At 38.7% G+C, this 15,741-nt stretch overlaps 1 protein-coding gene across 2 annotated transcripts in view; it reads right to left on the bottom strand.

Annotated features, from left to right (window-relative positions):
* Window positions 1-15,741, bottom strand: part of Ttc29 (tetratricopeptide repeat domain 29) — a 127,531-nt gene that overhangs the window by 29,124 nt on the left and 82,666 nt on the right. The window contains exons 9-11 of one of the 2 annotated variants that reach the window (XM_042701820.1): window positions 15,209-15,332; window positions 9,500-9,764; window positions 2,254-2,335 (exon numbers count right to left, since the gene is read on the bottom strand). In XM_042701820.1, the coding sequence (XP_042557754.1) occupies window positions 2,322-2,335; window positions 9,500-9,764; window positions 15,209-15,332 (403 nt within the window). In that variant the 3' untranslated portion in view covers window positions 2,254-2,321. Of the gene's footprint in view, window positions 1-2,253; window positions 2,336-9,499; window positions 9,765-15,208; window positions 15,333-15,741 lie in introns of those variants that run through there. The other variant, XM_042701819.1, reaches the window with a different exon arrangement.

The raw sequence follows: 15,741 nt of genomic DNA, 5'->3' as shown, positions 1-15,741 counted from the left end.
CAAAAATTCCCTACTTCATGAGTTTAGGTGGGGAGTTGAAGCTGGTTCTCATTGTAGGTGTTGAAAAGATACTTGTTTTCCCATCTTCCCTTGCAGCTAGGAAGAGGTCATGCAGCCAGCCTCCACCAATCAGCTGTGTGCATGGTAAACAGTTGCAATGGGAGCCCCTAGTAGAGGGCTCTTTAGAATCTAACCCACCGGCAGGGCTCTGTACCACAAAGCCTCCTGAAGACTGCTCCTGGCAGAGGTCAACCTGCTAATGTATAGGCACCGTTGCAAACTTTTCTCTGGACTTTTCCTTCTTCTTCTTCTTCTTTTTTGATGTTATATAAACTTGGTTTTGGTCTATGAAACCCTGATTTTTCTGCCTACGTTTTTATTTGCAGGCAGTTCCTTCTATCTCTATTAAAGTTCCTATATTTATACAGACCTAGGTTCACATAAGTATGATTATGATGATATCATAATTATTGAGTTATACTTTTGAGTGGATCTATTTGTGAATATGATATCATATTTATTGAGTTATACTTTTGAGTGGATCTATTGTGAATATGAATATATTATAGGTATTTAAATTTTTCTTTCATTTCAGTATATGCTTTCATCTTTCTTCCCAACAAGCTGGTTTTCCTCTCCTTGTCTTTTAGAAATTATCTTGGTATAAGGACAGGTATCCTGCAGAAACCTGTTATTTTTCTAGAAAGGGCAATTTCTGTGTTGGATACCAAACGTTGACAAAATTATGCATAATTATCTATGCAATTACACTTGCACATGCTTGGAGATTTTTAGCCAGAAATGCTTAATAACATTTGCATGGTTAAATGAGACCGCAGAAACAACTGAAAGGCCTTGGGGTATGGTCATCTATTGAAGCAGCCGCTTGGATTTTCAACATAACTAGTCATACAATTGTGTGCCTCAACTTAGTGGATCATGTAAGTCATGATAAAGAGATTGAAAGTGGTGCTTCTAATACCCTGCTCGCTATTTCTTGCCAATCAAATGACTCAGGGACATACTATTTTCACATTTCATCATACACATTTTCAAATAAGATTACAATGTGACATCCTGCTTGGAGGTGAGTGACAGACAAGTGGATTGATGAAAAAAGGAATTCGCTCAGAGGAGATGTGGCTGAGAGGCAAGCTGGACATGTGTTATGAGAGAGTATCGCTGTGATAAACTGGGGCAGCAGTCTGCTTATCTGTGTTTTCTAGGGTTTATTTTTAGAAACAAAAGTTTCTTTCTTCTACTAGTATGGTATGCAACACAACTTCTTTAAAAAATGTGATAGAAGGAAATTAGTAGCAAAAAGCTGGACACAATCAGTTCTGCTTGTAGAATTTACTTGGTTCTTTCATATCCTTGATAGCAAGTGATGGTAAAAGCTTGGGCCAAAAATCATTCTGAATTCTATATATAGCAGCCCCCAATTCTTATAGTGGTTATGTTTATTCAGCCTTTCCTGGCCTTTTTTAGTGAATTTATCTTTGTGGTTTTGAGACTTCATTTCATTTTTATTTCACATCTGAAATTAAGCAATAGAGAAGCTTGAAAACAAAATATCCATTCTCAGGAGCCTAACATCTAAGATGTAAGGCTAGAACACCTTTGAAAATGTTGAACTAAACTTCCTTTGGTAAGAGTACAAATACAGTTCATTCGCTACTGGCACAACGGGATGAATAGTCTTAATGTAGATAAATCAGACTGATTTCACCAGAGGCTAAGATGAACCATCCTATTTCTCATTCGGATTTCTAAATTCTCGTTTCTCATATTTTGATTCATGTTGGAGGTCAATAAATGCAGTTTCTTAAAGGCATAAGACTTCAACAAACAGACTCTAGTTTTCCCTATTAGTTTGTCCAAGTCTAACTTTATTTAATACATTAAGGAGCATGATTAAAAACTGTGTGCTCAGGACATCTGATTGAGGGCTAGGATGAAATGAAAGGCAGAAAAAAGACAAATGCACTGTTAAATGAGAGGCTTGGGGAGGCTGAGGGTTGGTCAGTGCTTTTTAATATTATTTCATTGCTGCCGTGATTCAGAGGGCTCCAATAGCTTCCAGTGCTGTGTTCAATAATTTTTGAGTAGGGTCTAGCTTTTTGCCTGAGGAAGCCTGGACTGTGAGCCCCGTTGATGTTTCCTACATAGCTGGGATGATACGTGTGTGCCATGACACCCACTCTTCTATAATGGATGGAGATGGAGTCCTGAGAGCTCTTCCCCCAGGCTGGTCTTGAACCATGACCCTTCCGCAAGGCACCTTCCGAAGTAGCTAGGCTCATGGGTGAGAGCCACCACGTTCAACGCTGGCTCACTGTGTTATAGAACACAGATGGCAGGACATTCAGTCTAGTCCGGTAATTAAAAAAAAAACAACAACCACGAAGAAGACAGAATTTAAAGACAAGTGGAATTTTGTGACCAAGACACACACACACACACACACACACACACACACACTGGGGTAACTTTAGACAGAATTAGATTTGACGAAACCTGTGCTTCCGGTGTGTCCAAGCTTTAAGTATCGATAGCATGCTACTTATTTTTCAGAATAAATTTTATAAATCAATTAACAAGAGAGTTGTCCTAACAGAACCTTACCAAAAAGAATGAGGCCCACATAGGAAAGGGTCTTTTTGCCCCCCAAATTCTAGCAGTAGTAAAAAGCATTTAACATCGGTACAGTGTGGAATGTGAGACACACCCTGCAGAAGGACATTGCTGGTAGAAGAGGACTAATCCTCTCCACAAACCCTCTGAAACAAATACAAATGGGGAACATCAGGTTTTCCCAGAACTCAAGATCCTAGCCTTAACAAAGCCTCAGCATTTACTCTGCCCTAGCCAATGAACAAACTCGCCTTAAGCATTCTAAGTTAGCAATTAAAGACAGCACAGAAACAAAAACGGAATTAGAGAAACTCAGCTACATTTTTTTTTTCCCCACAGAAGTGGCGAGTTCATTGTGCATTGGAAAGTTAAGGCTGGTAACACCACTAGCTACCAAGAAGTGTGAGCAGAATCTAAAAGAAGTATAGTTTTGTTTGAGCAATCAAGAATTCTCTTTTATTGAACCAAGGCAGCAGATAGAGAAGGAGATTCTCAGAAGGGGGAAGGAAGGAAAAAAAGAAAAAGGAAAAAAAAATCTTTCAACCCGAGGGATCTAGAGCTACATTATTATTTCCCAATGAAGTGAATGTCAGCTTCTGAAGAAATGCTTCGTTTCTTCAGAAAGCAGCTAGTCACTTGTGTTGTAGAAAACAGACAGAAGGTGGACAAACTATGTTTGAGTGAGAACATCTGATATTCAGCCTCAAGATTTTCTCTCAAAATTTGGTCACAATTAAGTATTGATTTGTCCCTGTCAGTATGTTCCTTCTTTGGAAATACTCTGTTTTCTTATCAACTGCAGAAACTCCTGGACTTTTTTTTTTGGGTCCGGTCGTGGGGCCTGAACTCTGGGCCTGGGCGCTGTTCCTCAGCTCTTCAGCTTAAGACTAGCGCTCTACCACTTGAGCCACAGCGCCACTTGGGGCTTTTTTCTTTTTTCTTATGTCATGCTGAGGAATCGAACCCAGGGCCTCAGGCATGCAAGGCAAGCGCTCTACCACTGAGCCACCTTTCCAGCCCAAACCCCTGGACTTTTAAAGCCCTTTCTTGATAATTGGAGAAATACACTTATAGACTCTGTCATGATCTCAATAAACTTAGCCAAAAAGTTGCCTGCCTTTCCTGTGCTTTCTTTGGACATTAGCATGGAGTATAGAAGCAAGGTATTTTAATACTTTCTATGCCCTCTGTCTCATCTGTGACTAGTAATGAAGATACAACCCAAAAATTCTAAGGGTCTCTGCTTCTTTAAAACAAAAACCATAGGTAGGCCCGTGGCCTGTAAACATCCACCGTCCTACACAAGAATGGCTCCCCACTGTCCCTTGCTCCCCAAGACTGCTGTCTCCAGAGCAAGCTCCAGAGCCTGGAGAGAGCCAGGAGAGCCTATGTGAAGTCTTGGTGACAGGACGCTGCAGATGGCAGCATCTCACTACACTGAAGGTGCACTCTGCAACCACACAGTCTGCTGCAGACATTGAGCCTTTCCAGGGCTAATGCTCTCCAAATGGAGATTCAGGGACCCAGGCTCCTGCCATCTTGTAGCTCCACTGATTTTAGGAAAGCATCTTCATCTCCTATAGCAAGGCAAGAACCAGCCTCGGGGTCTCTGGTGGGCCAGCCTGGGATGAAGCGCCCCAGCAGTGACTTTGGCCTAGGGCCCACTTGGCCATGTCTTGTCACAGAGTCCTGCCAGTAGCAAAAGGCTGGGAAGTGTAGTGCTCCACACGCTGGGCAAAGCCTAGCGCCAACGCTGGGGAGCATTTGGGCTTGTGACTCCTCCTCCAGCAATGGCTAACAATGGCTAAGGTTGCCTCCAAAATGATCAGCAATCCTAACAGTTTTTTGGTGGTGGTTGTTTGATGAAGGGAGAAGAGACACGTTAGCTTGCATGAGATTCATGGGAGCGCAGTTTATCATTTAAAAACTCTAATAACCTTTTCGTTTTTTGCCCCAGGGAAAAAATTGAAGAAAGGAAAGAAATGGCCTCCAGGAGTGGTTTACAGAGCTACAATTCAGTGCAAATTCCAGAGGCCACAATACTGATGCTGGGCTTAACCCATGATTATCTTGTCCCAATCTGGCTGAAGGATTTAACTGCATACTATGTTGCGATTCCCTTGAGTTCTAGCCACGGGTGATCATCTAGCATTTAAACCAACCCTAATAATTCCAACTAAGTAAAAGGACTTTCAGGCATAAGAGGGTGTCTCAATCAGTTCAATCACACCGATTGTTTGAAAACATGTTTCAGTGCTTTGGAAGAACGGTTGTTCTCATCAGGTGAGGAATTAATTTGGGAGGAGGGGTATGTGAGAACACCAAGTGTTTTTTTTTTTTCTTTTAACAATTCAGAGAGAATATCACATTTTGAGATATTGCCTCTGATTTAAAATATTTAACAGACTTCTACCATAAAAACTAGGTAATTCAACAAATAATTCAGATTTTTTTTCTTCTGCACTATTATATGTCAGGTGTGCGCTCACTGCTGGGGTGACAGAGATAGCCGAAGTTGCTCCTTCATGACAGGTAATGGACAGCATTGCCTAGAGTTTTATTTTTGCAAGTAACAGAAATCCCAGCTATTTGTGGCTTTGGAAATAGAAAAAAAAAAGTCTGGGTTAGAGAGATGTTGGCCAAAGGACTCAAAAGTTCAATCAGACAAAAGGAATAGGTTCAGGAGTCTACTGTGCAATATGATTTTAGTAACTAATAATATCTTTTGAAAATTACTGAGAGCAGATTGTAAATGTTCTTACCACAAAATAAGTATTGAAGCAATTCCTATATTAACTAGCTTGGTAGAAACATTTTACCATATATACGCACACATAGGTTTCAAAACATCACATTGCACCTAAGTATGCACAATTTTTATCAACTAAAAATACGAAAATAAAATTAAAGGGACACATTGCCCAAAAATGTTGTTGTTACCAACAACATTTAGCTGGCTCAATGGCTATAAGTACAGGTCTAGTTTAGCATTGTGATTAAGTTTAATAAGAAAAGGTATTTTTTCTATGCAGCTATTTTATATTTGGGTCTGTGCTCTCCCCCAAAGTAAGATTAATTAGCCTTTGTTACCAAAAAAAAAAAAAAAAAGGAAAAAGGGAAAGGTTTCCATGACTGTAGAAATAGTAGTTACAGTAAGATGATTAAATTACACTGTGGAGAATTCAGTAGAAACAAACTGGTAGCTCCTCAGTCTTCCACAGCCAATCCGTATCAATTGTTTCAGGCTTCTATAATTTCACTGAAGTGAAATATTTGACTTTTTTTTTCCTCCCTGAATTCTATGTTTGGGAGAAAGACTATTCTTTTTTTAAAAATTATCATTTAAAGTTTTTATTTCCTTTTAGAATTTTTACTTTTTAGAAAAGTAGTTGTTCAAAGCTGTTTCAATTATTCTGCCACTGGAAGACCTATGGATCTTTGCAAGCCTATCTGGGTGTTGGAAGAGCAGGAAGGTGGCTGTGGGTGCCCTATGGAAGCTGACATGGAGTCACTGCTCCATTTCATCTAGGGACCTGCTGCTCTCCCTGCTCGATTCCCTTAGGGGGTCAGGTTCCTCTGCTTAAAAGAATATTGCCTGCTCTCTGAGCTAATGATTTGTTTGGAGGATGGAAGTCTCCAAGGTGGCGATAACCGCACAGCTTTTATAATGTATCTTTCAGATCTTTGATCTGATTTTTTTTTCCTGAATACATGGGACCCTTCCATGCAAGATTAAAGATGCCTCTTTGTAGAAGAAAGGCAAAAATTCGAAACTTAAAAGCGGCTCCGGTTTCCAAATAAGATTTTTGGAGGTTGTTTTCTTTTTTTTTTTTTTTTTTCATTTTGTCAACATCGTGTTTAGTGAGCGGCTTCCTTCATTCATGTGATAATTGGGTGGGGAACACAGGCTTCCCAAGGAAGCTACAAATTTGGTTTTTAAAAGTGGTTAGTGCTCGCTAGCTTATGATCAGAGGATAGGCACACACCCCAAATTCCACCTAATTCAACAGATATTTACATGCATCCTAATAGATGTCAAACAATCTTCTTTTATAGAGAATACTAAGAATCAGGACCTTTTTTTTTTCTTTTGAGAGAGAGATTTCTGCTCTTAAATTGGGCAGCAAAGCAATGGTATGCGGTTGGCTGTTACAGATAACCTGATTTTGAAGAGAAATGAATGACATTTGATCTGGGAACAGAGAGAAGGAGGGGAGGAAAGAGATCAGAGAAAATTTCAGCACTTAAGGATTTTTCTTTTTTGGGAGTGGACAGGTTATGGGGCTTGAATTCAGGGCCTGGGCACTGTCCCTGAGCTTTTTTGCTCAAGGATACTGCTCTCTCATGTTGAGCCACAGCACCACTCCCAGTTTTCTGGTGGTTCATTAGAGATAAGAGTCTCATGGATTTTCCTGCTGGGGCTGGCTTCAAACTGTGATCCTCAGATCTCAGCCTCCTGAGTAGCCAGGATTACAGATACGAGCCACCAGCGCCTGCCACTTAAGGCCCTTTCTGCATAGGCCAGGTTTCCAGTGGTAAAGCTGAGCTGTCCGCTCAGGTGATAAATGGAAGGTTGATGCCATGGGAAGGGGTCCAAAGTGTCCAGAGGTTTGCATTTAACCAAAAGTCAGTGAGAAGCTAATCAAGAACTTTAAGCAGAGTAAGGAAAAAGAGTTACGTTTAATTACTATTTTGATGCATTTTAATTTTTGCTATAATTTGAATAAGAAGTATGTCTGGGTAAACAAGCATGCTTTATCATACTGTAGAGGTTTTTTTCCTCATAGAATAATTACATTAAATATGTCAGTTGTATGAGAATGAACTTCTCATTTGTCCTTAATTATTTTTCATTATTATAATGATATAGCACATCCATACATGGATTTCTAATCTGTGTGAAGCCAGTCAGTAAGAAGGAATAGTTTTAGAGTACATGGAAAGATGTAATTTCTTCCTCCTCCTTCAATCTACAAATAATTGACATTCTAATATCTGAATACTATTTAAAAATGCCTTTTTTGGTTCTGTTCCTAAGTCATTTGGGACAAAACATGACTTTTCAAAACATATGGAGATAAAGTGAAAGAACTATAGAAAAATAACTAGCTTTGTAGAGGAAACAAAAGCAGTAGATTTTTCAAAGGCCAAAACCAAGATGGATCTTCAGCCAGTCATAAGCTGGTTTTATTCAAGAGAAATGGTTTTCCTCTGTAGTTCTCATTGCAACAGTGAGAGTTTATTCCAGATAAAATTTGAAAATGTGAATAGCTCAGCTGATCCTCTACCAAACCTCTATCAGAGCAAGTCCTTGAACACAAATCATTTTTCTCTGCTTTGTCACCTCCTATTCTTGACAGAAAACCTAAGAACCTAGGAATTATGGAACTCAAAAAATTATAGAACAAACTTCCAAGGCAACACAAAATCCTGATGTGAGCAAATCATGACTTAGTAGTGGTTATTGGCAATTGGCGCCCTTGGACACGTTGACGCTCACCAGACTGCCTGCTTATGATGACTTTATCTTGTTTCCTCTTACTCTAAATGTATTTGCAATAAGACTTCTCCTGATTTCATAACCAGGGCACCACAAGTAGTCAGTGAAATTCTACTGACCTATAACAGTCAATAAAATCCTTTTTTGCTTTACTTACTATTGTTTATTATTTTATCCTGTGATTATATAAATATCCAAACATGTCCTCGTTAGAGCTAGAATGAGTTCAAATCACAGAGGAAAGACTTCTCCAGACAGTACAAAGGCTTTGCCTCATGCTTCCACTTAAGTTATTGCAAAATCTTTCAAATAATTTACATTTGAAAGTTTAAGGTATAAGTCGAAGGCTTATCATGAACAACTAGGTTTGCCTGTTTGATGGAATCTTGCTATGTAGCCCAGGCTAGCTTTAAACTTAAATTTGCCTACTTTTGCCTTCCAAATGCTAGGATTCAAGGTGTGCACTATCATGCCTGGCCTTGTTTATTTTTTTCTTCAATATTCTTTACTAAAGTTCTTATCTAGAGACTACAGCTGAACCAAGTTGTCACACGAAACTCTTACATACTCTTGAGTTGTTTGTAGCTGATTAACTTTAGTTTTCCCCATGATAGAAGGACATAGGAAAACAATATTAAAGGAAATCACTTTCAAATATTTTCTGATATTCAAGAAAAAATTAGTAAAATAGGAGAACGAACTTTCAGTGCAGAATATAAAACAGCATATTAGTCTTAAAAGCTTTCTCTTGCCCACATGTGATATGCTAGTGAATGTTATTTTTAAAAAGTGTAATGTAATTTTACATTTCTTGTAATTGATCTATACATTATGGATCAGTGGACTATTATAGACTATTATAGACTATTTTAGATGATGGGGAGCTGGGGTGGTGGCACACTCCAGGAATCTGATTACTCCAGTAATCTTCTCAGAAGATTGAGATTTGCACAATCATGATTTGCAGCAAGACTGGGCAGAAAAGTCTAAGATTCCAGCTCTAAAACAATGAGTGTAAAAGTTGGGTGGGAGGCTTAGCTAAAGTGGTAGAAGGCCAGCCAAACAAGTCAGCCAGGTTAAGTGTGAGGTCCTATGTTCAAATCTCTGTAGAGCCCCCCCCCCAAAAAAAAAGATGACTGGGAGAAAAAAATCAACTTGAGAACAGTGACTCATCAGGTAGGCCTAACCATTTACCATGATCATATGCCCAAAGTGCATTACGGTGTGTATAACTACCTCTCATATAGGAAGGAATAAAAAAAGTAATAAAATTAACAGCCAAATTAAAATCACCAATGGTTGAACTACCTTGTCCAGCGGAAATGACCTGACTATGAAGCATGACAGAAATCACCAAGGCCCTACCCTGCTTGGGGTCCAGCTCCTTCTCGGGGTCCAGCTCCTGCTCAGGGTCCAGCTCCAAGTGGCTTCGGCTCTCCTTCCAGGACAGCAGGCAGTCCAGGCCTCTGACGTTGTCGGAGTCAATGCAGTTGTTCATCGCCAGCATCATCTGGTGAGCTTTGGCAATGCCGTAATGAACTTTGGTTTCATCCATCAAAGACATGTTCATGAGGTCCACTGTTGTGTCAAAAGCTTGCTGGAAGAATTTAGAAGCTTTGCTGTACTTTCCCTAAAACAAAACACAACAAAAAAGTAAGAGGGGCATTTAGAATGTGTTCTGTCATCATTCCGTGTTTGCTTGCTTCTCTTCCATGCCAAGCGCAGGCCTTTCAAGCTATGATGGCTCCTCTTTGAGAAGCAAGGGTGGCGTCCGGTAGACTAGGTTGGATCCGAACCTTTAATTTGGTCAGAAGCTGCAGTTATTACTTGGATTAAATGAAACTTAAGTTCTTTTTGATTAAAGAAAGGGGGGGCAAATATTGTCAGTTCCATCTGGTACCCAATACAACGTAGCAGATAGGAGACTGGCGGGGGTGGGTGGGGTGGGTGGAGAGGAACCAAGCCATGTTGGTTTTGATGGAATTTTATTTCTCATAGCATTGTATTTACCTAAGGAAATATTTCAATTATCCTGTTTCTTGTCACAGTAAAAGACCATTTTCTGCCAACTCAATTAATGGAAAAAAAGGTGTCTATTTGCTGATTTGGTCATGGTCCTTATTTTCTCATAAATTCTTCAACTGAGAACAGTAGGCCAACTAGGTTCTTTAAAAACCCAGGATCTCAATAACACCATCACAAATTTACTATATGACTATGCTTTTTAAAAAATTAAGTTTAGTGGAACACTTTAAACTTAAAAAAATTAAGATTTTTTTCTATCCATTACCTCTCTTCAAAGCCGTTATCCACAAATAGAAGCTTTCATGAAACACTGAAACTGGTGGCAGGAACTTTATATGTATTGTGTCATTATCTTCCATCAGTCACCCCAGAAGAAAAATACTATTATTTTACAGAAAGTAAAATGGAGTCTCAGAAAAGAGGCACCTTCTGCCACCAGCAAATGCTCTGAAAATCCTCATGAAGAATTTTTCCTTAAGTAAGGATTTTGGGTTTAGGACTGAGCTCTACTTGTAAAGACTCCTCAAAACAAAACTGCCTGCCTTCAGTGACCCATAATCTTTTGGTCTTCCTTCTTCCTTTCCCTTCCCCCTCTTCTTCCTCTCTCTACTTTCATGCACACAAACAAAAACACTCGCACTGCCCAAACATAGACATGTTCTACAGCACAGCGGGGAAACTGGAGTTGACAGTGGTCTATCCTGTATTTTATCAGTCACAAGGAGGCACTCAGAGCCTCTGAACACAAAGTAAGGAGAAGGAGATGGAAACCTCAGTTGAGCAACTGCGTTGATCACACTGAATATGTGTCATCTCACCACACATGGTAACTATGGACAATCAATATAGTAAGAAAAAAAGAAATAAAAAATAAACTTAAAAATATGGCTGATCACTCTGTTCTAAAGAAATTATTACCTGCGAGAGCATTTTACAGTAAATGTTTAAGTTATTTCTGCATATTTTATGAAGGAAATGAGCATAAACATAATGATGCAGAAATAGCTTTATTGCCAGAACCAGTACAGTTGGCATGGGTCTTCGCTTCCATGATGACCTGTATAATTCTGGAGTTCAGAAGGCATCAGACTGCTGGAAAGGCAAGCTGCCAGCCAAGTGGGGAGAGGTCAGCAGGCCTTGGTGACAGGTCGCATACACTAACAACCCAGCCAATAAACACTGTGTGTACCCTATCCCCAAGGACAGGCCAGGCAAGGTGTTAATTCTAAAGATTTCTTCTAACTAAAGGGATTCACATCAGTAGTAACATTGGTTGAGGTAAACATTGTTTTTCTCTTATTAAAATTATATGGACTTTATATAAGAAAAAGATCACTTAATTAAGAAAAAGTAAAACTGTACCAAAGGTGATATTTCTGTGATGAGGAAGTAAATACTGACTGAGAAACAGTAGAAATGTGAGAGATGATGAAAATGCAAATTGTCTTGATGGGTACCAAAGGTACAGGGTTAAATACGTAAAAATATATAATTAGGCTAAACACTGCCTTAAAAAAAGCATTTTGTTATTCCCCTTCTCCTCCCCAAGTTAGATACATGTATATACAAGATGCAGGGTACCAAAATCAAGTACAGTGACAATAGGGGATATACCATTGGAGGAAAGAGCATACAAAGGAAACCAAAAAAATCACATAGTACATTAAAAAGAACAAAAACAAAGAAAGATCTCTTGTGTTCCTATCTTGGGGTTCATTTCACTAAGCATCATCTTATATGGTCATATGTACAAAGCTTTTGAGCTTTTCTGCTCATCTGAAACAAAGGAGGGGGTAACAATGCTCCACAAGAAATGTACTCATTACCTTACTCATGTCACGGTAACCCCTCTGTACATCATCTTTACAATAAAATAAAAAATTTAAAAAAGCAATAGAAATGCATCTAACTATTGTTCTCATTATACTACTGAATTTGATCATTTTAGGTGAGAATTTGAACTTGAAAAATGGGTGTAAATGAGTGGACATATATTCAAATTTTGAGAATTACTTTTATGTATTATCATGTTAAAAAGTACTTATTCATCTGTTCGTTTACTAAGCAGCCACCATGACTGGCCCCACACCAGAGAGTGGCAATTCAACAATGACAGAAGAGACAGAGAGAGTGGTGAGCTTGTCATTAGTGGAAGTAATGATATTCTTTGACTTCAACTAATAAGTGAATTTTCCCTAGAACAGAAGCACTGTAATTATATCATTATCCTTCACTCAAGTTGTATATTGTATTACATCTGTACAGGACTCAAAGCTGGCCTAAACATAAATAGCCCAAAACCTTACCAAGGAAATTGATCATGAATTCTCAGATGCAAACATTTTTAATACTTACTGTTTTGGAGTGAGTTTTAACTCTTAAAGAATTTATTATTTAAATTAAATCTCTGTTTTTTTAAAAAAACGTCTGTGCAGCGTTCCAGCTGTTCCTATTGCGAAGTTATGTCTATTCTAATAAATTCAAAAGATTTCAAAAATCAGTCCTGACAACCTTAAATCTGAGTTAGAGAGATGGCGTGAGTTTAAGTCTCATAAATACATCTTACAGGAAGAAGACCATGTCTTTTAATGACAGGCGTATGGGAAAATTCTAAGTTAAGATCTCAGTGACATCAGAGATGTGAAACAATGCCTAAGCTGCTGTTGCATTATCACAGAATTTCACACACTATTCTGAGTTACCAATGGGTCTTCATGCTAAGATATCACTCAATACATCGAGCAACCTCAAAACCAATGGGCATTTTCTCAGTAGTAAGGATTAATCATTTCCTGTCCCTCTTTCTCGTTACTGTAGTATTGGAACTATGATTCTTTTAATTATGTAATTTATCTGATCTTATTAAGGAAGGAGAGATCACATACACGGTAAAGATCTGATGATCTCAGGATGAAGAATAAAATTTAAGGAAAAATTGATGAGTTTATACTAACTGACTACATCAACAAGCTAGTAGATTATGAGTCTAGAGTTGGGGAGGGAAGACTCAGGGGAGATTCATACCTGGGCTATTAAAGAGTTAGGAGTCAGCCAGGTGCCAGTGGCTCATGCCTGTAATTCTAGCTAGTCAGGAGGCTGCATCTGAGGATTGCAGTTTGAAGCCAGCAGGAAAGTCTGTGAAACTGTTATCTCCAATAAACTACTCAAAAAAAAATAGCTGGAAGTGGCAACGTGGCTCAAGTGGTAGAGCGGTAGCCATGAGCAAAAGAAGGTCCAGGACAGGGCCCAGGACCAGAGTTCAAGTCCCAGGACTGGCAAAAACAAAAACAAAAGAGCTGATAGTCGTTGTATATTTAATACACACTAGGAACTAGGAGGTCTACTAAGTCCCCTATGTTTATTTTAAAACTTCTGATCTGTACATAGCTTTTAAGGTGCCTTGTTACTAGCAACTGAAAGATGAAGATCAAAAATCAAAGATCAAACTGAGGATCAAAGTATTAATTTGCATAATGGCTCAGCTTCTTTATTAGTGGTTAAATCTATAGCTCAGATTTAGGTGGATAAAACTCAAGGTAGTTTCTCTTTGTTTTGCTGTAACTTCCAATTTACTTTTGGTGCTGGTCTTGGGGCTTGAACTCAGGGCTTTGGTGCTTTTCCTGGGCCTTTTTGTCCATGGGTCCTCCTACCATAACTTTGAGGCACAGTTCCACCACTAGCTTTTTTTTTTTTTGGTAGTTAATTGGAGCTAAGAGTCTCATGGACTTTCTGCCCAGGCTGACTTTTGAACTGTGACCTCCTGAGCAGACAGGATTATGGGCATGAGTCACCAGCACCTGGCTCAATTTACTTTTGAGATATTAGTAGAAAACCCAGGAAGTCCCTGAACTTTTAACTGTCTGGCCTTAGCCCCTTGAGTTCTGGGATTGTGGGCATGTGTCACTAACTTTCTTCTTGGAAAAGCATGGTATATAGTTGTATATATTTATGGGGTGGTATTAAGCTATATAACTGGAATAAAGGTATTTAGTACAATTAGGAAATATCTGCAAGTCATTGAAAAGTAGAGATATAAATTATTTATTTTCAATATTTTCCTAGGAAATGGCTTTTTAAAAACTTGAAAGAAATTCAAGTTGCTATTAAGATTTTCACCATCTCAAAAATATAAGAAGGAAAAAAGAACTATCATTTTAATCTAATGAATCTACTTTTTGGTGTCTATTACTACTGTCAAATAATACTCTTAATTATTTAACAATTCATAGTTAGGCTGGTAGGTCATCAGTAGCTTTTTTAATTTGAAGATTGCTCCCCAAATACTACTATTACTATTACTGCAACTTCTCCTCCTCCTCCTCTTCCTCCTCCTCTTCCTGCTTTTCCTCTTCCTCCTCCTCTTCTTCCTCCTCTTCCTCCTCTTTTTCCTCCTCCTCCTCCTCCTCCTTTTCCTTGTATTATTATTACTACTACTACTACTGCATAAATATTAAATGCAACTTTAACACATTGAATATGTCTTAACAAGATCAAGAGATCTTTCACAGTTGAAGAATATTATTGCCCTAAGAAAATGATGGATCCTATTCATGGTCAAACAATTAACATTATGAGCCTCTTTCATATAATTTCTCAAAGAGATTCTAGGATGGAGAAAGGCCAAGGCTGGGAGAAAAAAACTCAAGAGCCCACAACAACCAGTGCACTTGCATACTGTCAAAAATCTTAAGTGTCCTACAAAACCACTTTGGTGCTGCTGTTTCTCCTCAGGGATTGAGCATCGAGTGTCAGAGCTGGATGAATAAATCAAGAATCTGGGGCTAGAAAAAGAATGTTAGGCCTGAACACACATAAATCAGGGTTGGTGGCTTGTGGGGCTGTCTACGCCTCAGACCGCAGGAAGGACTACAAGAGGAGGAGGTAGGGACTACTATGGGTATTTCTCTTCCTAGTCCTTGTCTTGTGTACCCATCACTTCCAAGGTCCTGATGTTTGACATGACAGGTATAGAGAAGGCAAGGATCAAATGAGAATAGACATTTAAAACTCTGCAAATTTTCTCCAACAACAAGAAACATCAATACTCACTTTTTCGTTATAGATGTCACCAAGCATGGTACTTGCTCTCACAACATCGAGACTTTGGAAATTGTTCCTAGCAATTTTCACAACTTTTTCCAAGTATTTAATCGCTTCTGCCGTCTCTCCTTTGCTATAATAAATAACACAGGAAGCCATGAGAGTATGGTCTCACTTAATATCACAGTGAAAAGAGGCTACTTGGTTATCTCTGCTGTAGAAAATTCAGGGTGGTTGAATGAATGGGTCCATAAAATATGGTGTAGGCATACAACGAGATAGTAAATGCAATCATGAAAAGGAAGTACTAGTACATATTAAAACATGGATGAAATTTGATAACATACCAAGTCCAAGAATCTAGATCACTCTATATATGATATGAATTCATGAAGACAGGAAGTAGATTAGTGTCTCCTAGAGGTTGGGCAGAGCCTGAGAAATGATTTGATAATGAATGCTGGATTTCTTTTTAAGGATAATATATAGGTCTTGAAATTAGTAATAGTCATGTGTACACAAATCTTTATGAAAGACGAATG

The sequence above is a fragment of the Dipodomys spectabilis genome, unplaced genomic scaffold (genome assembly GCF_019054845.1).
Source record: "Dipodomys spectabilis isolate Male_0828 unplaced genomic scaffold, ASM1905484v1 ptg000297l, whole genome shotgun sequence".
Taxonomy (NCBI): domain Eukaryota; kingdom Metazoa; phylum Chordata; class Mammalia; order Rodentia; family Heteromyidae; genus Dipodomys; species Dipodomys spectabilis.
The sequence above is the reverse complement of the archived record's forward strand: the minus strand, read 5'-3'. Positions and strand labels throughout refer to the sequence as shown.